Raw genomic sequence first — 27,497 nt, 5'->3', positions numbered from 1 at the left:
CTTGAAGAGTCTAACTCCTGGAAGACGCCACAACGTGCAGAGAAAGCTGAGATAAGATGTTTCTCGGACACATATCAAACGCGGGAACAACTCGCCGCCAAGCCGCTTTCCATCGTGGATTTTGGAGAATGCGGCGAATGCTCTCGTGATGCCAAGACAAAGCGACTTTTGCGAATCGGTGTTCCTGGACCCGCCGATTGCCCCCTGGTAGCCAGCGGTCCCTGGTGTTTGCCAGACAGCCGGGCTCCGAGGAAAGACGAATAAATGGAGCCGCCCCTGCTCCCTGTGTTCTCATCCCGTCTCTCGATGGCGCCATCTGACGAGCTCATCGGATTGCGTCAAAGAAAGTTGCGTGCTCAGGCGTGATCCTAACCCCTTACCCTACCCCCGCCTACTCGCCGTTTATACAGAGCTACACCAAAAGAATCGTGGGGGGTTTGACTCTTTCTCTTCATCTTGATCTTCTTTGAGCAAAAGTAGAGTACGCCACATCCACTCGGCTCCATCCCGTTGCGAGCACTTGCACACCTTCACTTTTACCTAACTCGGCATTGCCGCTCTTGGCATACATAAAGCCCTGCGAGCTAGCCCTCTGCGAAACAGGTTCCCCACGATAATTCTCTTTCCCGCTTGCAGGCATCACCCCGTAGGGCTGAAGCGCACGCCACAGTGTAGAAGGGCCGATACGTTCACCCCTCGCATATCTACTACACGCAGAAGAGGGCAGATACAGCAATGGCTCCGGACCTCAACTCACTCCCCGCTTCACCCCTTCCGGGCAAGCCCGTCAACCTCACGCGTGGTGGTGGTGGCGCAACCAATGGCGCGACCAATGGCGCCCCAGCCCCGGGGAAGAAGCAGCCCAACATCCTGTATATCATGGCGGACCAGCTCGCGGCGCCCCTGCTCAAGATGTACAACCCGGACTCGCAGATCCTGACCCCCAACCTGGACGGGCTGGCGGCGCGGTCGGTGCAGTTCGACTCGGCGTACTGCCCGTCGCCGCTGTGCGCGCCGTCGCGCATGAGCATGATCACGGGCCTGCTGCCCATGAAGATCGGGGCCTTCGACAACGCGGCGCCCATCTCGAGCGACATCCCCACCTACGCCCACTACCTGCGCATGCAGGGCTACCACACCGTGCTCGCCGGCAAGATGCACTTCATCGGCGACCAGCTGCACGGCTACGAGTCCCGCCTGACCAGCGACATCTACCCGGGCGACTACGGCTGGGCTGTCAACTGGGACGAGCCCGACACCCGCCTCGAGTGGTATCATAATGCCAGTTCCATTCTCCAGGCCGGCACCTGTGTGCGGAGTAACCAGTTGGACTATGACGAGGAGGTCATGTACCGGTCGACGCAGTTCTTATATGACCACGTCCGGGAGGGGCCGGGGGCCAGGCCCTTTTGCTTGACCGTAAGTTCATTCGTTCATTGGTTGTTGGGGGTTGAAATATCTCCCTCCCGTCCAGATCGGGAATCTTGGGTTCCGTGATTGGTTGGGCTCACACGCACGTTGAGCGTGGGGGTTTTCCTGCCGCTCGGGTACTCGTGGTGGTGGTGGGTGTGTGCACATGCAGAGCCGTAAACTGACAGGGCGGGGTGTTATCGTATAGGTTTCCTTGACGCACCCCCACGACCCGTACACCATCGAGGAAAAGTACTGGGACCTCTACGAGGGTGTCGATATCGACCTGCCCAAGGTCAAGATCCCCAAGGAGGAGCTCGACCCGCACAGCAAGCGCTTGATGAAGGTGTGCGACCTCTGGGATACCGAGTTCACCGATGAGCAGATCAAGCGGGCCAGGCGGGCGTACTATGGCGCCGTCAGCTACGTCGACGACTGCATCGGCAGGCTGTTGGATGTGCTCAAGAAGTGCAAACTAGACGAGGACACTATTATCGTCTTCAGCGGCGACCACGGCGACATGCTCGGCGAGCGCGGACTTTGGTAAGTCTACTCCCTATTCCCGAACTGTGGATCTCCACGGCCATAAAACAGAATAAAACAAAGCTAACAGCCACCCAGGTACAAGATGAGCTACTTCGAGTCCTCGGTCCGCGTGCCGCTGCTCGTCTCGCACCCCAAGCAATTCGCCCCGCGGCGCGTCACCTCCAACGTCTCCACCCTCGACATCCTGCCCACCATGTGCGACTTCGTCGGCACCAAGCCGGCCTCCTTCCTGCCCATGGACGGCGTCTCGCTGCTCCCCCACCTGCAGAACGCGCCCGAGGGCGGGCACGACGAGGTGTTCGCCGAGTACACGGGCGAGGGCACGGTGCGGCCGATGATGATGATCCGGCGCGGCAAGTGGAAGTACGTGACGTGCCCGGCGGACGGCGCGCAGCTGTACGACCTCGAGGCGGACCCGCTCGAGGTGGCCGACCTAGTGCGCAGCGGCGCCGTCGTCGCCGACGAGAAGACCCGCCGCGTCTTTGAGGGCTTCGAGGCCGAGGCCCGCGCCAAGTGGGACTTTGACGCCATCACCGCCCAGGTCTTTCACTCGCAGCGCCAGCGCCGCCTGGTGTGGTCGGCCCTGACTAAGGGCAAGTTTACGAGCTGGGACTTTGATCCTGTGGATGATGGCCGGGAGAAGTAAGTTGCGCTCTTGTTTTCCCTTTACCCCTTTTCCTTCTTTACGTTTTCCGTTCCAAAGAGCTCGCTCGTGCTAACATAGAGACAGGTACATTCGCTCCCACATCCCGCTTGACGATCTTGAGCGGAGAGCGCGCTTCCCGGCCGTGGACGCCTATGGGCGGGAGACGGGCTCGGTCATCGTTACCGACCAGGCGGGCTCGCATGGGCAGTAGGTGATTTCTACTGAAATGGTGAAAATGTCCATACCTAGTTATTTGCATATGCCTGGTTTTCTCTTTTTATTTTTCTTGGTCTCGGACGGTTTTCGGGGCATGACTTAGCGTGGCGCAGAGCGTTTTAGCATTCCTTAACGATATATTAGCAAGCACTACGTAGATAGCAATAATCGCCCTGAGTTTCAACAACGGGTTGCAAAATGATGTATTTGAGTTCCGATGCTGAATGCTGTTGAGACCGAAGAGAGATAGGCCATGCCTCGCGCATCCCGTCATTGTGACCAGGCGTGTCAGGGTTAGGGTTCTATTCGAGCGGGCCCAAGGCCAGGGACCCCTGTCGAAGCTTCTTTGGAGCTCGTCGCGATGCCCCTCGTCGCGGCCGAGATGTTTGAAGAACCACCCATTGTTTAACCAACCTCCATACCCACGCGTTCAAAATTCTTACTCTCTCCCCATTCCCCCCTTTCTCACATAAACCAAACCCCGACCATTTCTTTTCAATAATATTCGTACAAATAGCACCGAAGTCATGACGTCGCTCAACATGAGCCCCGAGGAGCTGAAGCAGCTGGAGCTGTTGCGGAACCGGTTCGCCCAGCTCACTAGCAATCTCGGGAGCTTGCGAACGAGTGTCTCGAACTCGAATCCCCTTCCCACATAGTCAGTCCAAACCGCGCACCTTCCAACTCTGCTTCTCGCTGACCCTCCCCCTCCCAGCGAATCCCTCCAAGCATCCGTCAACATCCTCCAAGCCAACATCCGCTCCATCCAAGACATCGCCACCGAAAACGCCGGCATGTTCCAGCGCCTCGCCATCCACCCCTCCACCAACTTCCCGGGCCGCACGCAAGAACACATCCTCACCCAACTCCTACGCAAAAAACTCGAACCAGACGTCGAGAGCTGGGTGGAAGAGGCGCGGGCGACGGCGCGGGGCGTGGGGGTGGACGCGAGCAAGCTGGCGGGCGGGGTGCACCGGCGCGGGGAGCACGACTACGACGACGAGGGCACGTACGGCATGGACGAGGACGGCGACGACGCGCCCCAGGACCCCTTCAGCGAGCAGTGGGCCGACATGCTCGACAACTTCCAGCAGACCCTGCAGCAGTACGTCACCGTCCAGGTCAAGAAGAAGTACACGGCCGAGGAGCGCGCCGCGGGGGTTGAGAATGTGCGTACGGGCTTGAGGCAGGCGCTGGAGGAGAGTGAGGATGATGATGATGAAGAAGAGGATGATGATGAGGAGGAGGAAGATGAGGAGGATGAGGCTGCCGCTGCCGCGGGCAACGCTGGGGGTCTGGCTACTGGGGCTGGGGGCTCTGCTGCAGCCGGTGGGGGGATGTTTGCGGCGACCGAGCCAGAGCACATCTTCTACTTGCAAGCACAAGGCAACCTGCAGCTTCCTGGGAATGTCCCGATCGAGTCGAAGCGCATACAAACGGTACCGACTCGGCGGGTGGCGCCGCCGAGGTAAATGCGAGAAACACGCTAGGGTCAATGATCCGATTCTCGCAAGCGCAGTTTTAGAACCACGGAACTTTTAACGGCTCGCTTGCTTCGGAGTATTATCTTCCGTCGCCGATGCTCTATCCGCAACCGAGAGTTGGATAAGGGAGTTCGGAGGACACTGAGCGCGGGTGAAGGAGAGATTTTAGGTGAGAACCCGTCTATGACCTAGGTATCTCTTGGTTGGTATGTAATCAATGGCTAATAGGTGGAACGCAGTGCAAGCGCTTTATTATGTTAGCCAGGAAGACGTGACAGCTCCTGGCCCTAGGCGTAGCCGATGATTATCATCGATACTGCGTTATTGCGGTCGGTGACGCATCATTCATGACCAAATTCGCGTCGTGTTCCGTAGTACGCTTAGAGATTGTCAATGTTATCGACTCTTTTAGTCGACAGTTGCAGCTGGCAGGGCGTGCTGTTAGCATCCACAGTGGACAGCCCGTCTCGTCTGAACCACCCATGCTCCTATGATGACGTTGATCTTAATGGTATTATCGTCCGAGCCCCGAGTTCTTAGAACCCACTAGATACCTACTTGCGTCATCATATGAGTAAGGTAGGCAGATACTCAAATACCCAGCTACCAACTGGCACACTGACCTCTTTTTCTACGATGCACACTACTGTTGCCATTCCTCCCTCGAACTACGATGTAAGACGCACTTATCATCATCGATTGTCCACAATATGCCCAAAATGGCCAACCTGTTACAACGATTCCAAGCGTGGGTGGAATCAATTTTATCGCGAGCCGGGGGCAAAAGACTCGACGTCAGCCACAGCCCGGGCCTTGAGATCAGCAACAAGCCGGGTGATACTTCCTCAAGCGACACGTCAAGCCAACGAGAGACCCCTCCCTCGAGCGATACATCAAGCCAGCCAGAGCCCTCGTCATCTTGTCAAGCCTACAGGCTGAGGATGTTACCGGAGCCCACCATGCCATTCAAGGACGACACGGCCTCAATCATCAGTGCTGCTGTTGGCATTGCTGCCGCAGAAGGTGGGTGGATGGCCGCCTCGAAGGTGGTTGCCGTCATCGAGGCTGTTGCCTATGGTGTTAGCGTGGCACCGAGCGCTGAAGCGCAGGTTGCTGCTAATATAATAACCAATTGCATCGCTAACTATGCTACCGCGGTGAAAGGTGAGCCGGGACTTTCCATTGAAGCCATTTGCGACCAAGCTCGCGACGCCGTGCCAGCCTCATCCGAGATGTGTCGTACGGGAGCCTTTGAGTCCGTTTTGGAAAGCATTCGTGACGCTCTATCTCAGATTGAGACCTGGGAAGCTAACAGCAATCTTCCTCCCGCCATCGTCTACGCCGGCGCCCGGGTCGCAAACTCGGTTGCGATGTTATCAGAATCCGGGGGCGGGTTGGATGCTGCTGGTATATGGTCTGATGCCGCGGAAAGAGCTGTTGAAAGACTCCGTGGCACCATTGCCAGGACTGGCTACAGCACCCCGCCACTCCCCGGCCGTGCTACCAGCAACCGTGCTGGCGGTGATAGCTCTGGCGGTAAACTTTCAAACACCGACCCAGGCCCCGGGGGTTCCGAAGCGGTGCTGCCCCTGCTGCAAACGGCCAAGCTGCGGGCAGCTATTCGTGCGCTCAGAAAATACGCCGAGGATGCGCACGTGTTGGTGGCATTGAATGCACTCGACGCCGTCGATGCCGAGAGCCTGTCCTTTCAACGTCAACGAGGAAGGATTGGGCCGCTGGACAGTGCTAGCGGGTATTATTATTATACCGGCAGCGGCGGCCTCGAAAGTTGCAACGCTTTATTGCAGGCGAACCGGCTACAGGCAGCTCTTTACGTTCTCTGGACCTACAACACCGACATGGGAAATCACGAAGTAGTCGGTGGTTTGGCAGCTGTGGCTGCTGGTGCCGGCCTCCGGCTTCCGCCTGGAAACTCGGAAGGATCCTAGCCAGGAGAGGGGAGGAGAGCCGTACCTTCCTAGTGGATCTACGTGCCCATGGTACCTTCCACTTTTGAGCCGAAATAACCTAAAAGAAGGAAACAGGGAAAGGGCCTCGGCCACAGTCAGGAAGGCGAGCCTCGCAGCCACGCAAACCTTTATAACCCCGCGTCTCCCCCCGACTGCCCGTGTAAACAACCTACACCACCATCACAACTACTACCACCATCGCCACCTCGCCACAAACAACCGCACCAACAGCACCACCACCAGCACTGCCCTCGCCCACACCCACATCCACACTAACGTGGAACCCGCGGTGGCGGAAGTAGACGTCGTCTTCGGCGTCGCGGCCACGGTTGATTATCAACTACGGCAGCGTGACAAGCTCGCCAGCGCCGAGCGCCGAGCGCCGGGAGGAGGAAGCGAACGCGGGGGAGGTGACGGCCCGCGCGACGGCGAGGATGGCCGAGAGGCAAGAGAGGGAGGTCATTGCGGCGACGGGAGTGGTTTGACTGGGACGGAGGTATTGGTGTTGTGGGCGTTTTTGAACCTGGGTTGGGGCTCGGCTGGGCGCGGGGAAGGATGGGCTGATGACTTGATGATCTGATGGGTGTCGCCGTTATGATGGGTGGCTGTCTGTGGCAGCGCAACGAGCTGGCCAAGGCCGAGCGCCAGGAGGGAGGAGGAAGCGTGGGCGGCGGAGGTGACGGCCCGCATTGCGGCGAGAGAGGGACGCCGTCGCTACGACCCAGGACAAGGAGGCAGAAACTCTTCGGCGGGAGATGGCGGCCGTTGCGGCGGCTGCCAAGAGGGAGACGGAAGATCTCCGGCGGGAGACAGAGGTCGTCGTCATCGCCGCCGCCGGCATAATCACCACCGCTACCGCCACCACCATCGCCCCCCCGCCGCCAGCGCCACCCCAACCGCAAGTCCCACACCTGCACTCGCACCACCAGCACCGCCACCAGCAGCAACAATGCCCAGCCTGGTCGGTGCCGTGGGACTTGGGTTCGGGGTGGCGGCGGTCGCCATCGCCGCCGCCGGCATAGCCGATAGCTGAGGAGCGGGCAGAGCTCGCCGTCGCCAAGGCCCGGGACAGGGAGACGGCAGCGGTCAAGGCAGCTGCCGAGAGGGTGGCAGCGGCCGTGGCGGCGGCAGCCAAGGCGGATGCGGCCGCGGCCAGGGCGGAGGCGGCCGTGCTGAGGCAGAAGATGCCCCGCCTAAAGGCGGCGCTAGACGATGCGGATAGGGAGGTGGGGGAGGATTAAGTTCTTTTTCTTTTTTCTTTTTAACAAAAAAGATGGTGGACGAGTCGCGCTGTGGGCCTTTTTTTGTCTATTTTTATTATAAAAGATAATACCCTGCTCTACTAACAACAAACTGAAAGTGTGTTGACAGTAAAGTAGACATGTCATTAATAGCCACATTACCATTGATAAGTATATAGTATATAAGCGCGCTGTCGACTGGAAATAGGTACGCCGCTGAAACTACACGGACTTTTTTCTATTGCACCGTCTACCTAGTCTACGAGTGTCGATTGTGTTTCCATTGGTTGACTCTTTGTAACCTCTTGAAAAAGTTTTGATAGCGTTTAGTTGAATATATCTAGGTAGCTCTCGCTCGCCCTCACCTCACCGAATATGATGTGTGGATCTCAATGTATCAAGTTCTAGGATTGTTTGGCGGCGGTTGGGTGTAATTAATTATCTCGGCACCTAATGTTACTATCCGATGACATTTAGGGAAGTATTGTGGACTAAATGTGGCGGAGAAACAAGAAGGCCCCAAGGTTTAGACCTTGTGAAACTGTGCTCGTTTAAACATGCGGTGCTGTTTCGTGGAATGGTAATTCCGTGTTTAGTAGGTAGGTACCTAGGCAGGTAGCAATAATAGATAAGACCTCATTGTGTACATGATACGACCGGAACTTCGCCAACCCCCTTGTAAACACCCTATGCAATTTCACTACTACCGTCCTACCCGCAAAACCCAGAATCCCCTAGGACTTCGACATGTTCTCAGCCTGCTGCGTCTTCAACCCTAGCAACTTGGCATCCCCAACCTCCTGCTTGCCACGGCGGCCTTTGGCTCCCTTTCCCCCTCGGGGCTTTTTCGCCTTGGCTCGAGGAGCGGCGCGAGACTGCCCAGTATTGTAATCCGAGTAGAAAAATGCGGGATGCAAAAAGTCGAGGAAGGGCCCTGATGCCCGTCTCCTTGCCGTTGGTGCCTGGGTTTCAGTGTTGGCCGTGCCCGGCCCGTTTGCGTCTTGCGATGGTGATTGCTCCCCGTTCTTGTTGTGATCGAGCTGCTGCGTCTCTTGGGCGGGGGCACCCTCCTCGGCTGGCTTAGGGGCCTCGGGTGGTTCGTCGCCGAGAAGAAGATGCACTGGAAAATTGGTGAGGTCGATGTAAACTGAGAGGGAGGGCCCCGTCCTATGGATGGCACATCGAGTTAGGGCCCGGACGAAGACAGCGCAGCGAACAGGCTCATCCGCTGGTACATATGCAAACAATTAAACGGGGTAGGGGTTAGTTACTTTGGCCCCTGCTCTGTATCACCCTCGCTTCCGGATGCTGCCGGCTGCTGCTCGCCTGGTGTGTACCGCATGTGGAAGGTGACGTCTGGGCGTTTGTCGCGTGGCTTGCTCTTCTCTGAGGTCTTGCTTTTCTCCGGGGGCTTGCTCTTCTCCGGGAGCTTCAGGGGCCGGCGCGAGTATTCCCTCAGGATAAAAAGGCGACACGGAGGACAAACCCATGTATCATCGCAATCGTCAGGAGAAGGTGTCATGGCAATGGCTGTGATTGAGGTGACTAACAAACGGCCAAACAATGATTTGATTAAGGCCTGGAACCGACGAAGAGGGTCTTCAGGGGAAGAGGAGGGAATGGAGCTGGCGAGGATACGATTTTTGATTACGAAAATCCGAATTAGAAAAGAGATCAAGAGTTGCTAGCCGTGCAGCTGGTTGCTGGTTGGTTTTCGTCTTTGTCTTGTATATTAAGCCAATGCGTGTACCCGCCAGTGTTTGCTCTGATTGTTGTTTCAATGGATGCTTGCTGACCTACAGCTTTTGACTCATATTGGAATAAGCCACATTTTGTAAAGCTCAAAAAGATGGATTGTAAGAAGAAATATGGGTAAGCAAGTTAAGTAGGCAAAAAAGACTTTTGTGAAAGGGTGCTCGACAATATTCAGTGAATTGTGGTGAAAAGAGCAAACGAACCAGACTGAACAACAAGAGATTCTCATGAAGCCTTCCCAGACCACCAAACAGCCCAACCCCAGCCTTTTGCAATCAAGTTTCTCCCTTTCAGCTTTCTCCCGCGAATATCAGGGGCAGTCATTTGAATGTCATACTGGTGGGAATTCGGGAGGGTCCTCATATGTGAGATAGTTTCAAATTGAACGTACTAGCATCGGAATAGACATTGAATGTTAGGGAGGATGGGAAGATAAAGCGTTCAGCGCCACAAGCTCGAAGCCGTCAACCTTAAGTAGGTTAGTTGACATGGAAGTTTAGTGCAGTGTTATCTGCACCTTGCCAGTTACCCCCTGAATTACCTACAATCCCCCACGTGTGCAATGAAATCAACTCCAAAACCCCTAGTTGCCACATTTGACAGAGCAGGGCCGCCATTCTCGGGTCTCTTGACAGTTTCATACGCTTAGTTATAGCCAGTCTCTGATCACATAAGGACAACTCCGTTTTCAATGGGGAGGGCATACCAGGAGTTCACATCCAGAAGCCACGCATACATCCCGACAAGTGCATTTGCCTTCACCCTTTTCCTCACATCCTCCAACTCTCGCTCCCTGCCATCCTCATCCAACTCCTCCTCCTCCTCACCTCCCTCACTCTCCTGCTCTCCCCCCTCCCTCGACACCGCCACAACCTTCACAACATACCCCTCCTCCTCCTTCGCCTTCTCTTCGTCAACCACACCCTCCTCAGCAAACACACTCCCCTCCATATCCTTCCTCCCTCCCTCCCCATCCAGCCACTCGTGGAAGGCTTTCTCGGCCACTTCAAGGCCGGCACCGTCCAGGGCGGGCCCGTCCTCAATCACGGTCCAGGCCATCTTGTCGTACAGATGTAACATCTGTCGCTGCTCAAAGTAATCACGTGCATCTTCCTGGGCGAGACGTACGAATTTGTCCCATTTCAATTGAGAGGAGTAGGTCCCTCGAATAATGACGAAACCCCATTGCTTGAGACGCTAGCGGGTGAGGTCGTTGAGGATGGCGGTGGCGTCTTCGGTTGAGGGGGGGTGAAGGAGGCCCATCATCCATGCTGAGGTTGTCGTCGTCGCTCTCTCTATTTTTAGCTTCTTCTTGTCTACATGGCTGTGGTGGATAAGGGGGTGTTGACACTAAAGAGCAGGAGTGAGTAAGTGGTTGTTGCTGGGTCTGTTTGGCTAGCACCCAACGAACAAAAAAAGCTGAACTCCAGGTGCAGGTGCAGGCAAAACCTTCGATTAGAGGACCGAAAAGAGAGGCATTCGGGAGCCTGAAGTCGAGTTTTGATTGACTCGGGTTCTTTTGATTGGTTTATTTCTCGGCTTTCTTCACTTATTTCTTTTTTTCTTGTTTCGTTTACTCTTTTCTCTTTTCTTGATTTCTTGTTTTCCTTTCGAGTTCGGCTTTTTTTGGTCAAGAGCGTGGCCCGCAACCAAGTGGGTTGCAGCTTGCCCAGCCGGGCGCGGACCCTGGAAAGAATGCACGGCCCGGGCAGGGACACTGCATCTCAGCAACCACACTTCTCATCAGCCGCCTCAATCCTTCAGGCCGAAACAAGAACTGACTCGACAGCGCGATTGACTAAGCGTGGCGCTGTGCCAGAATGAATAAGGTATGTACATACGAGAAACGAAGTACGAAGTACTCTAGGCTTTCGACATCCGAAATTTCAAGATACAGATTTTCAAATTGCAATATCGAAATCACATTGTCCCGGTTTTCGACGGCCCCCAAAATCAAACCGTGGCTGCGTGAATGCCTCTCGACGATCTATACCAAAACACACCTCTGGGCCGCTAAAAATGACGCCTGGGACGTTTCAAAAAGCCCTCCCGACTGGGCACGTTGGCACATGGCTTTGACCCACTCTCAACCCCCCTTGACTGCGGGATAGTGGGGGGTGAGAGGGGTGTAGCCGGGGATTCAGCATCCTCCCTGAACCTCCCTTGGCCGTCATTCGCCCAAATCTCCGCTGGAGTTGCCGTTGATGCTTCCCAAGGGGAAGTCGACGCGCCGACCATGAAGATCTCCTCCACAAGTTGTAATGGGAGCCGGTACTCCTTCATTACCAAGTACCAACCCGGTAAGTATTTTCCTGCTGCTGGCAGCTGGTTCCATAGTTACTCTCTCCTTTTTGGTTGTCGTTTGTCGTTTGTCATGTCTTGCTTGGGCTCTCCCAAACCTGTAACACGCACCACTTGTTTCTGGCCTCCGCTCCGTTTGATATTGGTTCGGCGCAGTTACAGAATCTACAGAATCCAGGATATTTCTCCAGACGGCATACCTGGCATAGCTACCATCCCGTTTCGCACCATTGTGGCTCTGTACATTACCGGTTAGGCAGTAAGTCACGGATTCTCACCAAACCCGACGGGCCCCAAACTCCGTTCTCGACGCCGCGTTTGAGGCACAGGGTCTCAGATGAGACTTCGCCTTTACGGCGTTGGCCAGCCCTCTGGAAACCCTTTGCCGACTCCAGCCGCCAGACCATCTGTCTCACAAAGGCTTCCAACCTGGGAATCCAGAAAAACAACTCTCCGATGCCATAAACCACACCCTTCCGCCTCCCATCCGGCTCGAGATCCTCTCCGGTCCAGCCGACGCAACAAAAAAACAAGAAAAAACAGCATGATAACCCCGGGCCACCGGCGCGGGGCGTCGAGCTCGTCGTCCATCCACAGCTTGCTCCGGCCGCCGCGGCAGTCGTGGATGCGGTTCCTGCGGCCGCTGCTACCGAGCTTCGTGGCGGACGCCGTGTTCCCCGACCATCACCGGCCGGCGCCGGCGTGGCGGGTGCACGCGACGTCGTACATGGACGGGCTGCGCGGGGTGGCGGCCGTGCTGGTCTTCTTCTGCCACTACACCGAGAACAACTTCCGCTCGCTGACGCCGTCGTACGGGCTGGGGCTCGAGCCCGACCCGGACCTCCACCGCGTCGCCAGCGCCGACGCCTGGGTCCAACTGCCCTTCCTCCGCGTCATCTTCTCCGGCCGCCCCATGGTCCACATCTTCTTCGTCATCTCGGGCTTCGTGCTCTCCTACAAGCCCGTGCGCGCCCTCCACGCCCGCGACACCGACCGCTGCTACGCCGCCCTGGCGTCCTCCACCTTCCGCCGCGCCTTCCGCCTGTTCGGCCCCTGCGTCGTCTCCACCTTCATCGTCCTGTGCCTGCGCCAGATGGGCTACCTGACCCCGGCCAGGGACACCCTCGCCGAGGAGTTCTGGAAGTGGAAGGGCGCCGTCTTCCACCAGATCACCTGGCCGTGGGCCTGGGACCGCGACCTGCTGCCGGCCTACGACATCCACCTGTGGACCATCCCCATCGAGTTCGCCCACTCCATGCTGCTGTTCCTCGTGCTGCTGATGCTGTCGCGCGTGCGGCTGCGCGTGCGGATGGGTACGGTGTTGGGCCTGCTGGGCTACTGCCTGGCCTGTGGCAAGTGGGCCGCCTTTGAGTTCCTCGCGGGCTTGTTCCTGGCCGAGGTGTACGTGCTGCGCGCGGCGAGGGCTAAGGAGTGGGAGGAGGACTCGGAGACGCACCGGGCGCGGGACGCCACCAACTGGCCGCTCAAGATCTTCCAGAGCTGTCTCGTGCTGCTCGCGCTGTTCATCGCGGGCTGGCCCAACCGCGACGCCGAGGAGACGCCGGGCATCCGCTATCTCCTCGCGCAGACGCCGTATCCCTTCGCCACCCTGGACCGCCTGGCGCCGCAGAAGTTCTGGTTCGGCCTGTCGGCCGTGGCCATGGTCTGGGCGGTGGGGGAGCTGGCCTTCCTGCGCCGCTTCTTTGAGACCCCGTTCGCCCAATACTGCGGCCGCATTAGTTATGCTGTGTATATCTGCCACGGGCCCGTGGAAGGACTGCTCAAAGAGCGCCTGATCGGGCATCCGCCGATTCCGACGAGCGGGGAGCCCGGCGCGGAGGACTATCAGCCGGCTTTGCCTGCGATGGGGATTAAGGGGCTTATTGGGGATGAGACCACGGCGCAGATTTTGGTGGGCTGGGTGCTGGGGATGTTTCTCCTGGGTCCCTTTGTGATTTGGGCGGCGGATCTGTTTTGGCGGGGGGTTGACAGCCAGGTGGTCACTCTGGCTAGGAAGCTGGAGACGGCGTGTTTGGATGATACGGAGCCGAGCCCTAGTAGTCAGGGGTATTCGGTGGCGGCATGACATTGAATGTCTGTCTGTCTGTCTTTTGGGTTTTTGGAGTATTTGACTTTGTCTTACTGGATATTAGCGGGGCTGTATACCCAGACCACTGCATGGAAGCATTTAAATAGCATGTGTAACTGTAGTAATTCACCATTGCCCCCGGGCTCAAGCCGGGGCTGTTGCATCCGGGCAAAACCCACGGTCCACCGTGATGTGTGTCGCTCACGATCCCTTCACTATGCGGGATAAGATGTATGGCGTACCTAGAACTTCATGCACTCCAAAGTTAGCTTACGCCAAAATTGGGCACCCCACACGGCAGCCTTAACGCGTTGTCAGGCTGCAACGACCTAAGATATCGACATGCCGTCGCCTCATTTCATCTTCTCTCCTCCTTTTGACCGCAACGGGGGATGAGACCGAATCACGGGCCCCGACAACAACATCGACGACAACACAACAACATCAACAATAACAACAACCCCACCAACAAAAATGGCCTCCAACCCCCCCATCCCCATCCTCGAACCCGAGCCCCCCCTCCGCACCATCTCCTTCGCCGACAACCCCGCCGTGATGCAAGTGTCCACCGCCCTCCGCCGCCTCTGGCTCATCGACCCGGACAGTCTCGGAGCAGAAACTAGCGTCGATAACCCCCAACACCTCCAATCGACCTTCCAACACCTGATGCGCAACCTCGGCAACTGGATCGCCACCACCCCACCCCACGAGCGCTGGCTTGACGACGTGTGGCGCGCGCGGACCGAGTACGCGCTGCTGGACCCGCCCGAGGGCGCGCATGAGCAGAGCGAGGCAGAGGCGGGGCAGGGTCCGCTGTTTACGCCGTTGCGGCGGGCGGTGTATGGGGTGTACGACCACGTGTTCTGGGATGTGTATCAGGCGCTGAGGGAGGAGGCGGGTGGGGTGGGGGTGGGCGAGTATCAGCCGCCGGCGACGGTGGTGATGGTGTTGCGGTTTGCGGACGGGGAGGGGGATGGGGAGGGGGAGGGGGAGGAGGTGCCGCATTTTTTTCGGACGGATACGTTTGTGTATCCGGTGTGGATTGCGCCGGGGACGACGGTTACGTTTGCGGTGGATGGGAGGGAGGAGATGTTGACTTCGGAGGGGCATACGTGGAGGCATTCGCTTTGGTTTATGGGTGGCACGATAGTCACGGCGACACCGAAGAGCGAAACTAATGAAAGGCGTGGTGGCGTCGCTGCCGTGCTGGTGATGGGACAATGCGAGGCGCGGCTTCTGCCAAACGTTGCGTTCGAGGACAACACCATTGGGGCTTATCGCCAGAATCTGTCGGATGCGCAAATGCGGAAAAAGGATGACGAGGAGGAACCAGACCCGAACGCTCCCCAGTCGTGGCCGGAGGCGGATCATCTAGCCAGGGCGATATTTCTCAAAGCGGGCGACGTGGTTGATCGATGCGCCTTCGATGAAGAGTTCGCCGGGGGCGATGAAGGGGTTGAGAAGCCGGATGGTCAACCCGCAGATGCGATCACCCCAGATGAGCAGCCGGCGGATGATCCTTTGTACTCACCACTCCCCAGCGATTTTAGCATCCGAATCTTGGTCCTCGAACCAGCCGCGGCCGAGGAAGACGAACTCCAAACCCGACTCGAGGTGGTTTCGCTCGACGACAAGCCCAGTTTCGAGGCGACCTCCTACACCTGGGGCCACCCGTCGGACATGACCTTGCTCAGCTGCAACGGGTCCAAAGTCAAGATTCCGCGGAACCTCGAGAATGCCCTCAGGAGATTGCGTTACACAGACCGCCCTCGCCATGTGTGGGCCGATTCCGTGTGCATCAACCAGCAGGATATCCCCGAGCGTGGCCAGCAGGTGTCTATCATGCGCAACATCTACCTCAGCTCCGAGCGCGTGCTCGTTTGGATTGGACTCGACGAGCACGACGAAGCCAGCACCGCGTTTGTTGCCGTTTGCGACATTGTTCGGGCCTGGCGTCCTGGGGGAGACAGGCTCGGGTTTGCCGGCTACGCCAGCCTTTTGGAACCCATGGACGACGATGCCCTTGCTTCCATCCGGACCACCGTGGATGAAAAGGCATGGGCGGCTCTCCGGACCTTGTTCGAAAAGAACTACTTCCGGCGGTTCTGGATCATCCAAGAGCTGGCACTCGGCAGCTCGGCTGTCGTCTACTGGGGCCAGCACCGCATCTCCTGGGGTCTGATCGGAATCTGCGCCGCATGGATGATGAGCAGCGGGTGGAACTTCAGCCGTGGTGAGCCCATCACGGCCGCCTACAACGCCTTCCTCATCTACGTGCTGCCGCTCGCCAAGCGCAGCGGGATCTCAGCCTTCTCCAAGCTCGACTTGTCCGTCGTGCTAGGCACCACCATGGGCCGCTTCGACGCAACCGACCAGCGGGACCGCATCTACGCGCTCCTGGGCATGCCGTTCGCGGGCAACAACCCGGAAGCCGAACTGCTCATCAAACCCGACTACAGCCGGGACCTCCGCTCGGTCTACATCCAAGCCGCGCAACGCATCCTCGAGCAGGACAAGCACCTGCGCATCCTCAGCGCCGTCCAGCACGGCGACGAGCTCGACACAACCTACCCCTCGTGGGTACCCAAGTGGGACGAACCACTCCTCGCGGAACCGCTCGGTCTGCGCGACGAACAAGGCTACTACGCCAACGGCGGCGAGCTATTCTGCCCTACCCCAACCACCGTCACCCCCAACACCACCACCACCCACCACTCCCTCACCCTCCCCGGCCTCCTCTGCGGCACGCTCACCTCCACCAGCGCCCCCCTCCAAAAAGGCTCTCTCCACCTCGGCGCGCTCCCCCCGGGCCCGCACCGCACCGCGCTCACCACCCTCTTTGCCTCCCTCAACTCAGAGCAAACCCAACTCCGCGCCTCCTGGAGCGCGACCCTCGAAAAATTCACCCTCTTCGGCTTCACGGACCCCTCCCTCCAAGCCACCCATCTGGCGAGCACCACCTCCAAGGCCATGGCCGTGGCGGTGACCGGCCACCCGGGCAAGTACGGCATGCGCGCGGCGACGGAGGCGCTGGACGGGGAGCGCGCGCAGACGGATCATTTGGGGGAGTTTTTGCTGTATTGGCGGGAGAGGGCGGGGTGGAGGGGGGAGGAGTTGCGGCATGGGGAGATGGGCATGTTTTGGAGGGTGTTGGAGGGGCAGTCGGTGTATATGAGGGAGAGGGCGCTGTGTGCGGTGAATGCGTTGGCGGGGAGGAGGGTGTTTTTGATGGGGGGTGGGGAGGGTGGTGATGGTGGTGAGGGGGGTGAGGGGAGGGAGGGGTTGGGGCCGGCGGCGGCGAGGGAGGGGGATGTGGTGGCGGTGTTGTTTGGGGGGGTGGTGCCGTTTGTGTTGAGGCCGTGCGAGGGGGAAGATGGGGTGAGGTTTTGGAGGTTGGTGGGAGAGTGTTTTGTGCCTGGGTTGATGCAGGGTGAGGCGGTTGAGAGAGCGGGTTTGCTTGCGGAGGGGATGTTTGAACGGGATGGGGGTGGCGCGCTGAGGCTCACGCCGACGCCGCAGGGTGAGGAGGACCCGCGGTTGACGAGGAAGGTGGGGGAGCATGGTGTTGTTGCCTTTGAGATTCGTTAAGATAACTTTATTGAGATTACTCCCGTCCTTCGTCACTTCCCAGTTCCTGACTCCGTCGGCTTTCGGTGATACTCGGAGGCCGGCCGGGGCTAAGCGGGCCTAGTTCTCGGCGCAACATCGGATCGGGTCAGCCCCGGGGTCAGCAGCGGGGCTCCGCTCTTCGCTCTTGAGCGCGGGGGCGCAATTCATCCCTGAGCAATCCTCCTCCTTTAATCGACTTCGATTGACTGGATGGTGAACGGAACAACGCCCCGTCTGACGTCTGGAGTACGACAATAATAAAAGCTCGTGTCATGGTGGAGATTCGTCTCGTATGCTTTGGGAAGATCAGCCGCAGCGCAACCCTTTTCAAGGTTAGTCAATCAATGCTTGCTTCCATTCCTGGATACGCTAGGAAAGCTGGCTCAGGCTGGCTTCTGCCATGCATCCTGCGGTGACGCAGCTCGCCTAGTTATAGTTCTGCACTGGAAATAGATTGACAGGTAGTCATGTGACCACGCGTCTCTGAGTCGCTTGCTGGATTGAATGCCCTGGTACCTCAGGCCGAAGTGACTCACGTCATTCAACAGGACAGTCACAGAGCTGGGAAAACGGGTATATTTTCAAGGCCACCGCTACTTGGGAGGACTGGAGCCTCAGGTCTCTTTCTCTCTTCTTCTTGTATATCTTCCTTCTGGTCATCTCATTGGCCCGTCATCTTTTCCCTTTCCAGTTCCTGCCTTACATGATCCGGCCTCCGTCTTCGGGCACGGCACAGGACGGGAAGCTAAAAGTGCAATACTGCTGCCGCTGAAAGCCGTGGCGACCCGATATCAATCATCAGTCCCTTGTTGAGTCTAGGTACAACTGAACTCGAGACAACAAGTTCATGCCTTCCGACCTCGGCTGACATCACCAATTGGCATACTCTCCAAGACTCCATCTAGCCAAGACAACATAACTCGCCTTTTAGTTGAGCAACACTAGACAAAAAACAGTAACCATGGACGCCAGCTGCCAATGTGGAGCTGTTAGCTTCAAGACGCCGACCAAGAAGCCCCTGGCATTGTACATATGCCACTGCCACGACTGCCAGCGACAGGCGAGCTCGGCCTTTGGCGCCTCGGCCATCTTCCCTAGGTTCCAGTTGCCGGACGCCGAGCTGCTCAGCTGCTACAAGTGAGTCTGCCGCAATCTCCGTCCAGACAAATGGGTTCTAACAGGGTTACCTTGGTAGGCGAGCGACTTCCACGGGACAGACCATGTTCTGGTAAGTGAGAACAGCAAGGAAAGGAGGGAAACCCTGGGATGGGATAGGGCTCTGACTCGGCTTGACGCATAGTTACTTTTGCAAGCAATGCGGGACTCGCCTTCTTCACACAACGCCTGTAAGTGCAAAAAGTTACATCGAACTCGTCCTTGCCCAACACGTATTGACCTTGGTTCTGTCTTCGAAGGGCAAGAACGTCGTCGCCGTTAAGGGGGGCTGCATTGAAGGCTTGGACTGGAAGACAGCCATCCATATCTGGTAAGCCACCGTTGTTGTGCCCTATTACCCCTACCCCCCTGGCTCCCGTTCGGTCAATTGACTCCGTCTCCTTGCATAGGACCAAGTCGGCCATGGTCCCCATCCCAGAGGGGTCTGAGACGTACTCGGAGGAGTCGGACCTCACCGAGTACAGCGACGGGAGCCCGGGGTCGCTTGACAAACCGATTGGGCTCGCTGGTTAGGCATCGGAGAACCGCGCCGCCAGCTCTGCTTTGTCGCAGGCTTTGCCGTATTTGTTGGGTGGGCTCAAAGTGAGGTGGTATATAAAAGTACAGGATGTGGTGAGTGGGTGAGTGACCAAGGCGTAAAAACGGGGTGTTTGTGTATATCCAAGTGTTCTCGAGACCAGTTGGTCGGGTGTGAGTGTTTAGTCATTTCTTGTGTTAGTAATTCGAGATGCGTCAGGCTGCTATTTTCGTGGATTCAGGGGTTTTGACTCCTCGTTGCATTGCAGGGAGATAGATGATTCACAACTCACGACCAAAACTTTAGGCGTTGCACGAGTGCAGTCGCTAACGCAGCCAAGTGCGCAAACATTAACTGGCCGCGTCATGACTCAGACCTGGGCAATTCCTTCGTCGATCCAGATGTTATACCACATGTCGATATCAAGAAAGCGTGCGTACATCACAACAAGATCTTCGAGGCTGACTCACCGTTATCGTGATCCCTAGAAGCCCGAATATCCTCTCGTTCCTGTTCTCTCAGACCATATCCTCCCCGACAACCTTGCAGAAACAACCATCATCCAATGCCCCATCGATAATGGTCCAAGCCATACTGCTGTGGACGGCTTCCATCCCTTCTCGACATTCAAAGAATTTGCCCCATTTCTCCGGCGAGCTGTAAGTGCAGTAGAATATCACGAAGCCCCATTTCGGGAGCTTGTATTTCTCGAGTGAGTCCCGGATGTTAGTGATGTCTTGTTGGTGGCCTAGGTAGTCTGGCCCTTTACCGTCCCCACAACAACAACTGATTCAGGACATCGTTTGTTGTTCGCAGAGTGCGATTTCTTGTCTTCATAGCCACTGTAGAGGCTTGGCTTTTCTGAGCAGATAGGAGGCTTCTGAGGGCAAGAATTTGATGTACTCGAGGTACCTCCTTGGTATCCATGTACTCATCATCCGATGCTTCAGGCGCAGTTCACCCAAATCGGATCTGGCGAGGTAAGGGTTGATCTCGGCGTCCCATTACCTTTTCTTAAAAAAAAAAAAAAGGACAGAAAAAAATATGACGGCTATTCAATCGACAAAAGCATCTCAACGGACACCTCAATGATGGTCTCGCGAGGGTACCTAGCCTTCCATCTAGCCTGGCTGCATGTGAGGGTCTGGACCTGCAGGCCCCTGGTCGGGTCTCAGAAGGCGCCTGCGCAACCGCTGTGGGGTCTGGGGACCCCTGGATCCACAAACCTCCTTCGAAAATCCCGATTGGATTGTGCGAATGCCTTTTTCGTCATCCATCAACCCCATCGAATTTCACACTGCGAAGTACATTCTATGGAAGTGCATCATTTATTCGTTCAATAATAAGGGCCTTGCCTTCATAATCTCGTTTTGTTTGGTTCAGGATAAGTGTGAACACTTGCCTCATCATGCGCGGGGGTAACCAAGACGGCGCGTGCTGCGACGCTGTTTTTAACTGTCACCACGCCATGGATGCGCCATGGACAGCATAATATCGACAGGGCGACGGTTCCATTGACAAGCTTCATCAACTCCTCTGCAACTCTGAGTCGTCGCGGGGCCGTGATGGTTTTGTTGTAGCCGGGTCCCCCTGCGCCGCTCACGCAATGGCCTGTTTCGCTTGGGCCGACCTCTGACACAAGCCGTCTGGGGTCCGTCTCATGCCCCTTTGCGGCGTGGGACACCTTTGCCGCAACCCACCACGAGGTGTCAACGTCCCAAGTCCAGACAGGGATCCCGTCGCGGAGCATTGAGCCTCATCGGCCCAGAACCCACTTGTCGAGACCCCCATGAGACTACCTTTCAGACAAGGTCGCCTTGCAAAGAGATGGGCGTCTAGAACTTCTTGGGTTCCTCTGTCCCCCTGTCCCGGCGCGATGGCGAAGGAAGACGTGGATGGGGCCTGTTCGAAACACCCTCGCCAAGGTCTCCCTTTTGCTGTCTGTTTCGACTGCCGGTTTCTACCTTAGGTTTTCTTCTTCGCCCCAATTCGTCTTCCCTCCCAAACCGTTGTGCTTTTACTGTCTGTTGCGCTTTGTCTTTTTGCCTCAACCACACACTCTTTACCAGGCGTGCCCTTCCTTTCTTCTCCTTGGCGGTCATCGACACATCGATACCCAAGTTATTTTTTCATATCCAGCAGTGCTGCTTTGTCTATCACCTCCACCTTTAACGCCACCGAAAGCTGGCCTTCATTCAGAAACGCCTGTCATTTTCTTGATCTCATCATCGGACTACCGCTACTTGCCCCAGAAAACGACGACTAGGTCCGCTTGTATGTCTAGGGATCGTCCGGGCTGATTGTACGGCTTCTGTTACGGCTGGTCTACACGTCCAATCGATTTCCAACTCGAGATCATCGCGAGAGTGCCGAACGGAGGACGGCACGAGAATCGTCTCGTTGTGGGGCGCAAGTCAGAATGAGGCTCCGTGTTCACGCACTCGCAATCATTCTGGGCTCTGTATCATTCGCCCAGGTAAGGAATGCTTTCTGTGTAAACAACCAAGTCATATACTTAACGGTTCCGTAGGCTGCTGCGTACAACCGGCGTCAGGATGCCCCCGCCAGCACCGTGAATCTTGCCGATGGCTTCATGAGCATGTTAAACCGCCTGGGAGCTGGCACCCAGACGGTCACGGAAACGGTACAGCAAACTATCACGGTTGGGGGAGGTGGAGGCGCGGGCCAGGTGGCAAATGCGACGGCGGTTACTGTGACCGTCACGGCCGCTGCCTCGACTGTCACTGTCTGCCCAGGTTTGGCCAACGGCGCGGTGGACGGCGGTGCAGGTGGCGGGTCGGCATCAGCGGCTCCCGCGGGGGGTGCGGGTTCGGGAGCGGCGCCTCCAGTGGTGGTAGCCACGGGGGGCATCGGTGTCACGGTGATTCCGGTCCCGGAAGACGCCCGCAAGACGAGCGAAGTTGGGAACCCGCCCGCAGCCACGCCGCCAGCTAATCCACCCGCCAACCCGCCAGCCGCGGCATCGTCTGATCCCCCAGCCGCCGCGTCTTCTGATCCCGCGGGCGCGAGTTCATCTCTCGCGCCGCTACCGAGCCAAGGAGGAGCGAACCAACCGGGACTCGTCCCACCGCCTGGGCTTTCCGACTCGACCTCCTCAACTTCACTCGCACCCCTACCGTCTTCCCAATCCCCCCCAGCCGCCGCAAACCCAACCGCCGTACCCATCGTCGGCGCGCCCGTATCCGATAGCTCGGCCGTCGGCGACTCAGCTACATCGTCGCTAGCCGCCCCACCAGGCCTCGCCAGCTCGCTGACCAACACGCTCGTCCTCCCAAGCACCGTCAACGCCCCGGCCGCCACACCCGCCTCGAACCCCGCGGGCGCCTTTGGCGGCGTGGCGGGCCTGATCCCGATCGAGTCGGCCATGACGCCCACCCCGACTACCCCCGGAGTTGCGAACGGCGCCGGCGCGGGGCCCACCATCAACGTCTCGGGCCTGACGCTGTCGAGCCAGCTAAATCTCGGGAACTTGGTGCAGCAGACGGTGGCGCCGATTACGTAGGCGCTGGAGTCTGTGGGGGGATAAAAAAGATGGATGGAGCGTGCGGACTATACCCTTTACTGTTTTTCTTTTCTGGTTAGATACCAAATGGCTGTGTTGTGGCGATGGTGCCGTTGTACGTGATGCTTTGTTCGGCGAGATCGCCGGGCTTTTTCTTGGTTAATGTATATAGCGTGCGTTGGCTTTGCCGCCGTACACCGGTGGAGCCGGTGCCTTTTATTTCTGAAAAGCAATGGAGAACAAACAAGAGCAAGTCTCTTATGGTTTGGAGCCCGAATTTTGCCCACCGTCCCATGTCTATAAGGGTATCGTAATGCCAGCCGGCCCGTCGATGTGGTACACGAGAAGAAGAAAATCGGCGATATAGGTATTAAGCCTTTGCCTGCGAAGCCTCCTTCTTCATCTTTTTCGCCTGCCTCTTGCTCATCTCCCCCGTCTGGCCGCCGTTGCCACCACCACCACCACCCCCACCCCCATTCTTCCTCTTCTGCCCCTGCTGACCCTGCTGCTGCTGCTGCTGCTTCTGCTTCTTCCCACCCTTAGTCCCATTGCCCCCCTCCCCCTCCCCCTCGCCATCCCCATCCCCCTTCCTCACCTCCTCCCCGCCCTCCGCAACCTTCACAATATCCACCACCCCGCGAAACCCACGCCTCTTAATCCCCTCATTCACCACCACCGCCCTGGCCCCCTCCCCCAGCGCCGCAAACCCCTTCTCCGGCCCTAACCCCCACACCGCCATCAGATTCACCACATCCGCCGGCCCCCTCAGTCCCAACACCCCCCTCGCCTCACTACTGACCACGACCCCCCTCCCCTTAGTCGCCCTCAACAGCGCCTGCACCCCCCCAATAAAATTCACCCTCGCCCTTGCCCCATCCACCCCCCCCTTCTGCCCCAACCCCAACCCCTGCCCATAACAAACCTCAAACCGCACCCCGCGCTGCACCGCCGCCATCGCCGTGCGGTGGTGCACGTGCCAGGCCAGCGGCGCCGCGAGGTCCAGCGACACCAGCGCGGGGGCGCCCTCGGCGGATCCGCCGGCGCATGCCCAGGCGAAGGCGCGTTCTGTGGTGGGGCGGAGGGCGATCAGGTCGTAGGCGCGGGTGAAGTCGGAGAGGCGGTAGTTGGTGGTGGAGGGGTCGGTGATGTGCAGGGTGGCGCGGCGGAGGGTGGTGGGGAGGTTGGTGGGGGTGGTGTTTGTGTTTGTGTTTGGGGGGGGTGGTGCTGTTGGGTTGGTGTTGGTGTTTGGGTTTGGGTAGGAGGGGTGGGGGGGGGTTGGTTGGGGGATGGGGTTGGTGATGGGCGTGGGCTGGGTTGGGATGGGGCCTGTGATGATGTGGTTGAGGGCGACGACGTCGTAGCCGAGGCTTTTGGCGAATTTGAGGGTGCGCTCGAGGTCGGCGGCGGGTGTGCCGGGCGACCAGGCGATGTTGAGGTCGTAAAGCATGGTTTGGTGTGGGAGGTTGTGTCGCACGCAATGCTGCCGGTTAGGTGTGATGATTGGGTGTGGACAATCGGAAAGCAGAGGCCAAGCTTGAAGCTTTTGAGAAAGTTAGAGTTGTGGGTCTCATCTGGGTATCGTCTAGTGAGTGGGTCCGGGTCTCGGCTCGCTTTGCTGCAGGCCTGCCAAGCCTCTCGCTTGCCAATCACTAACCTCTTCACCGTCATAGGGTGACAATTATACAGCCCACCCCACCCTCATATCTTAAAGAAGAGACGCGATGGGTTATAACGGAATCTAGCATCTCCCACCTTCTAGTCAACGATAATGAAGGATACCTATTTACAACACCCGCCTGTCCATCCCCGTGTCCCTATCTGATCTTGCCGGAAGCGCGCTCCTCGCGCCTGGAACATCGACAATCCCCCAACAGATGTTGTCCGCATTGCCGTTTCGACGAACTGCCAATTGCTCTCATCTCCCACAGAGCTTGATGGCGATAAAACCGAAATTCCTTTCTGCTCCTCGGTTAATGATTTCGGGTTTCCACCCGACCGCTCGCAGCTGACTGAGATCCATACATGATACACCACGCGCTTCCCTCCCCGAAACCACACAGCCACACCAAACCTCCAAACTCCCCCGTGCCAGAATGTCTTGCAGTCAAGCTAGTTGTTTTTGTGGTTCGTCCTCTTGATTGACAATGGCGCCTTCAGCCCCCAGGTTGCCATGCCCTAGGCTGGGCTAGCCTTTCCATGCCAACTAAACCCCGGGATCGTCAACTTCAAGTTATCGTGGGCGGCGGCGATACAAATGTATATGAAAATGGCGACGGTGCAAATGATGACGGTGGAAAGAATGAAATATAGGAACACCTTTACCAACCTAAGCACGGTCAGGAATGGGTTAGTAGAGAGACAATCAATCGTAGCAAACTTCGAGGGCGAGATCAAGGCGAGGGGGGCTTGCGACGTACCGGTCATTAAGGAATTCCTTGAGCAGCCTCTCCAGGTTGCTCGCAATACTAGACAGAATGCCGATAATAGCGCGAAGAAGCATCTTAATAGTTCGCTCGATGGCGGAGACGATATTTAGCAGATGCCGGGCGCAAACTGCCGATGTGGTGGGTGTGAATGTGGCATTGACGTCCTCGTCGCGGTCGCCACGCTCCAGGCCCCGCAAGAGGGCGAGATCGGCCCTTTTTTTATAAGGCGGCGGCGGAAGATCGTCCACGTCGTCAATGGAGAAGAAAGTTAGAGATGAGGTGGATGATGATGGATTGCGTGGATGGTTGTTGAGACTGTTTGGGGAAAGTTTGTGGTCCTCGGAGCGATCGACTGAAGGCTTCGAAGAAGGTGCCATTGCGATCAGATGGACGGGCGGCCCAAGCTTTCAGTTGGGTAACGGGGAATTTGTGCCGTTGTTTTTGCTTCACTTTTATTGTTTGTGTGGGAGTTCACTTCGGGGGAGCGATGAGGAGAGCAGGCTATTTAACATGGCAATTGGCAAACAATTTGGTCACCACCGTGTGAGTAAAGTGGCGATACTATGCTGCTTTAAATCTCCTAGAAGGAGATGCAGGCTATTATTTGGAACATTAATCTTGAACTTGAGGCTTTTGCTCTTCTATCCGGACTGCTGTTTGACCCAACCCGGCTCTCGGATTGGTCCTGGATCTTGTACTTTGTATATGTTACAGCTCCTGCTCCTCCTCTATCATCACAACTGTATCTCACGGGATGTTATGCAGAATGAATTGCCGATCTGCCTGTTGTGGGCTCAAGTTTGGGTGTCATTTGTTAGCTTGGCCTTAAAGATTGGGGTTGCTAGATGGGGGTGAGGAGGGAGCCCTTCGGGCCAGCCCACTTGAATGTAGAGCCTCAAAGATTGTGATAATATAACTATAGAGAGCAGGCAATCATTTCCCTGTCTATTTGCTTCATAGGGCAGGGTTCATTCATACTTTCACAGTCTACCTTGAAACGTGAGACAGAACGATGGACGATGTTCACCATTGACATTTCAACTTCTAAGGTTGGGATTCTACAAAGACCAAATCAAAGGCTTCTAAGCTTCCATGTGAGGACTGCATCCAGGGGGTGTTAACGGATGTTAAGAGGGAAAAAGCAACTTGGAGTTGTCAAAACTATATAGTGTAGGGAGGGATTGGGGAACAAGCCAAGGCAGGTGAAGTCAGGTCCTTCCTGACCTTGTGCGAGAGGGTCTGGTCCAGGGTTAGGGTTACCATCTGTACCAAGCTCGGCCAAGCACTCAATTGCGTTGCATCTGTGGGCGACATCTCCACGTAACCCCCGACAAACAAGAAAGGCTAACCCGCCGCCTCGTGGATCAAAAGACCAGTTTTCATCGCCTTCTTACAAATAAGGGACTCATTTTTGCCTGTGGCATCTCAATCCAATTTGCCGTATTGATCCCACCAGCCCGTCCTCTTCCCCATCTTGACAATGTGCATCGTATTTACTTGTGGCGAGCACACCTTCCGCAAGGAAGTGGAAGGCTACAACGGGCTCGTCTGCCGGTGCTACAACTGCGGCAACTACTCGGGGTCGGTCGTCAAGTCGAACCCCTGGTTTACCTTTTGCTTCATTGTAAGTCCCTGAGTTCGGATGGCTCCCCATTCCCCACTCGGTACCTGGCCGTCGCCCACGCGGCCCGGCGTCGCTGGCAGCTGCAGCGCTAACCCCAACCGCGTCGCATCATAGCCCGTGATCCCGCTATCGATGAAGGGATACGAGGACGTTTCCTGCCGCATTTGCAACTTCCAGCAGCCTCTCACCCACCGACCCGATGTTCAGGCGCTCAAGGGACAAGGGGGGCAAGGAGTACCGATGCAGTCGCCGCCGCCTGGACCGCAGCAGGGATGGAACCAGCAGGGAACACCGAAACCGAACGAACCGATGAGATACGGATAAGACGGGGGTAGAGAGGGGAATGCTGCAGGATGAGCTGGAACGTTTTGCGACAGGCTGGCTGTTGGCCCCGGATACCAGAACGGGGCGAGGGCGAGGCGCATGGCGCAGAAAGGGCGTTGGGGATTTATGCCGGATTTATGGCTTGGTTCTTTTTGGGGTTGTTATGTGATGGGAATAACTCCTGGAGGGTGTTGGCCGCCCTTGACTTTTGCTTGCGGTGAATCGGGAGGGTATGCCTCATAGGGCGGAACGGCCGGAACGCTTTGATATTGTGGGCCATATGTACATTTACCCGGTTTTCGAGGTGGCCTACGAAAGTCTCAGTGGGAGGGTTTCTAGTGAATTGGGGGGGGGGGCTCTCCGCGTGTTTTCGGTTTGCGGTTTCTTATCAATCTAGCTCTGCTTTGGCGGCCTCGGTCCAAAAATCACTACCTACCTGACCTATTTCCTGAACCTCCCTGGGCAGGAGAGGCCATGTACTATGTATGTCCGGCGGGTCTTTGACCGCTACATGCAAGCCAAGACCTCCTCTCCTTGTAATGTTTGTATGAAACGCATGTGAATACACTCGATATTCTCCCCATCCATGTTCTTCAACAAGGACCCGACTTGTGCCTGAGTATCTAGCAGCGAGCTGACT

At 57.1% G+C, this 27,497-nt stretch overlaps 12 protein-coding genes across 12 annotated transcripts; 9 read left to right on the top strand and 3 right to left on the bottom strand.

Annotated features, from left to right (window-relative positions):
* The first annotated feature begins 526 nt into the window (after positions 1-526).
* On the top strand, positions 527-2,886 carry F5144DRAFT_71042 (alkaline-phosphatase-like protein). The gene is made up of 4 exons (XM_066793354.1): positions 527-1,419; positions 1,619-1,953; positions 2,032-2,598; positions 2,687-2,886. The coding sequence occupies exons 1-4, from the start codon at positions 736-738 to the stop codon at positions 2,811-2,813; spliced, it is 1,713 nt and encodes a 570-aa protein (XP_066649301.1). The 5' UTR covers positions 527-735; the 3' UTR covers positions 2,814-2,886.
* Positions 2,887-3,360: 474 nt separating this feature from the next.
* F5144DRAFT_598420 (mediator of RNA polymerase II transcription subunit 8) lies at positions 3,361-4,290 on the top strand (the record flags this gene model as incomplete). Its single annotated transcript, XM_066790943.1, has 2 exons — positions 3,361-3,476; positions 3,534-4,290. 2 exons carry the CDS (start codon positions 3,361-3,363, stop codon positions 4,288-4,290), a joined length of 873 nt encoding a protein of 290 aa, XP_066649300.1.
* Positions 4,291-5,261: 971 nt separating this feature from the next.
* Positions 5,262-5,973, top strand: F5144DRAFT_589332 (uncharacterized protein; the record flags this gene model as incomplete). The annotated part of the gene is made up of 3 exons (XM_066790028.1): positions 5,262-5,411; positions 5,472-5,882; positions 5,920-5,973. 3 exons carry the CDS (start codon positions 5,262-5,264, stop codon positions 5,971-5,973), a joined length of 615 nt encoding a protein of 204 aa, XP_066649299.1.
* A 481-nt stretch (positions 5,974-6,454) lies between these two features.
* F5144DRAFT_558118 (uncharacterized protein) lies at positions 6,455-7,383 on the bottom strand. Its single transcript, XM_066788061.1, has one exon. It carries the CDS (start codon positions 7,138-7,140, stop codon positions 6,865-6,867), a length of 276 nt encoding a protein of 91 aa, XP_066649298.1. The 5' UTR covers positions 7,141-7,383; the 3' UTR covers positions 6,455-6,864.
* A 673-nt stretch (positions 7,384-8,056) lies between these two features.
* Positions 8,057-9,510, bottom strand: F5144DRAFT_608848 (uncharacterized protein). Its single transcript, XM_066791607.1, has 2 exons — positions 8,785-9,510; positions 8,057-8,680 (listed from the first exon to the last, which is right to left on the bottom strand). Exons 1-2 carry the CDS (start codon positions 9,033-9,035, stop codon positions 8,248-8,250), a joined length of 684 nt encoding a protein of 227 aa, XP_066649297.1. The 5' UTR covers positions 9,036-9,510; the 3' UTR covers positions 8,057-8,247.
* Positions 9,511-9,633: 123 nt separating this feature from the next.
* On the top strand, positions 9,634-10,903 carry F5144DRAFT_558113 (uncharacterized protein). Its single transcript, XM_066788060.1, has 2 exons — positions 9,634-9,895; positions 9,975-10,903. Exons 1-2 carry the CDS (start codon positions 9,831-9,833, stop codon positions 10,438-10,440), a joined length of 531 nt encoding a protein of 176 aa, XP_066649296.1. The 5' UTR covers positions 9,634-9,830; the 3' UTR covers positions 10,441-10,903.
* Positions 10,904-11,312: 409 nt separating this feature from the next.
* On the top strand, positions 11,313-13,655 carry F5144DRAFT_477736 (acyltransferase family-domain-containing protein; the record flags this gene model as incomplete). Its single annotated transcript, XM_066785060.1, has 2 exons — positions 11,313-11,572; positions 12,113-13,655. Coding segments are annotated over 2 exons (1,803 nt in total), but the record flags the coding sequence as incomplete, so codon positions are not given.
* A 173-nt stretch (positions 13,656-13,828) lies between these two features.
* On the top strand, positions 13,829-17,263 carry F5144DRAFT_503367 (heterokaryon incompatibility protein-domain-containing protein). Its single transcript, XM_066786419.1, has 2 exons — positions 13,829-16,726; positions 16,877-17,263. The coding sequence occupies exons 1-2, from the start codon at positions 14,133-14,135 to the stop codon at positions 17,244-17,246; spliced, it is 2,964 nt and encodes a 987-aa protein (XP_066649294.1). The 5' UTR covers positions 13,829-14,132; the 3' UTR covers positions 17,247-17,263.
* A 622-nt stretch (positions 17,264-17,885) lies between these two features.
* F5144DRAFT_70852 (Mss4-like protein) lies at positions 17,886-19,346 on the top strand. The gene is made up of 5 exons (XM_066793352.1): positions 17,886-18,404; positions 18,463-18,495; positions 18,568-18,613; positions 18,683-18,753; positions 18,833-19,346. The coding sequence occupies exons 1-5, from the start codon at positions 18,229-18,231 to the stop codon at positions 18,954-18,956; spliced, it is 450 nt and encodes a 149-aa protein (XP_066649293.1). The 5' UTR covers positions 17,886-18,228; the 3' UTR covers positions 18,957-19,346.
* Positions 19,347-21,045: 1,699 nt separating this feature from the next.
* On the top strand, positions 21,046-22,521 carry F5144DRAFT_70793 (uncharacterized protein). The gene is made up of 2 exons (XM_066793351.1): positions 21,046-21,436; positions 21,491-22,521. The coding sequence occupies exons 1-2, from the start codon at positions 21,380-21,382 to the stop codon at positions 22,481-22,483; spliced, it is 1,050 nt and encodes a 349-aa protein (XP_066649292.1). The 5' UTR covers positions 21,046-21,379; the 3' UTR covers positions 22,484-22,521.
* Positions 22,522-22,853: 332 nt separating this feature from the next.
* On the bottom strand, positions 22,854-24,022 carry F5144DRAFT_638473 (RNase P subunit p30-domain-containing protein; the record flags this gene model as incomplete). The annotated part of the gene is made up of 2 exons (XM_066792693.1): positions 23,079-24,022; positions 22,854-23,021 (listed from the first exon to the last, which is right to left on the bottom strand). The coding sequence occupies exons 1-2, from the start codon at positions 23,928-23,930 to the stop codon at positions 22,854-22,856; spliced, it is 1,020 nt and encodes a 339-aa protein (XP_066649291.1). The 5' UTR covers positions 23,931-24,022.
* A 2,367-nt stretch (positions 24,023-26,389) lies between these two features.
* F5144DRAFT_598411 (uncharacterized protein) lies at positions 26,390-26,857 on the top strand (the record flags this gene model as incomplete). The annotated part of the gene is made up of 2 exons (XM_066790942.1): positions 26,390-26,533; positions 26,648-26,857. 2 exons carry the CDS (start codon positions 26,390-26,392, stop codon positions 26,855-26,857), a joined length of 354 nt encoding a protein of 117 aa, XP_066649290.1.
* Between the last annotated feature and the right edge of the window lie 640 nt (positions 26,858-27,497).

The sequence above is a fragment of the Chaetomium tenue genome (assembly GCF_020726465.1).
Source record: "Chaetomium tenue strain MPI-SDFR-AT-0079 chromosome Unknown F5144scaffold_1, whole genome shotgun sequence".
Lineage (NCBI taxonomy): Eukaryota > Fungi > Ascomycota > Sordariomycetes > Sordariales > Chaetomiaceae > Chaetomium > Chaetomium tenue.
Note: the sequence above shows the minus strand (reverse complement) of the source record. Positions and strands in the feature narration are given on the sequence as shown.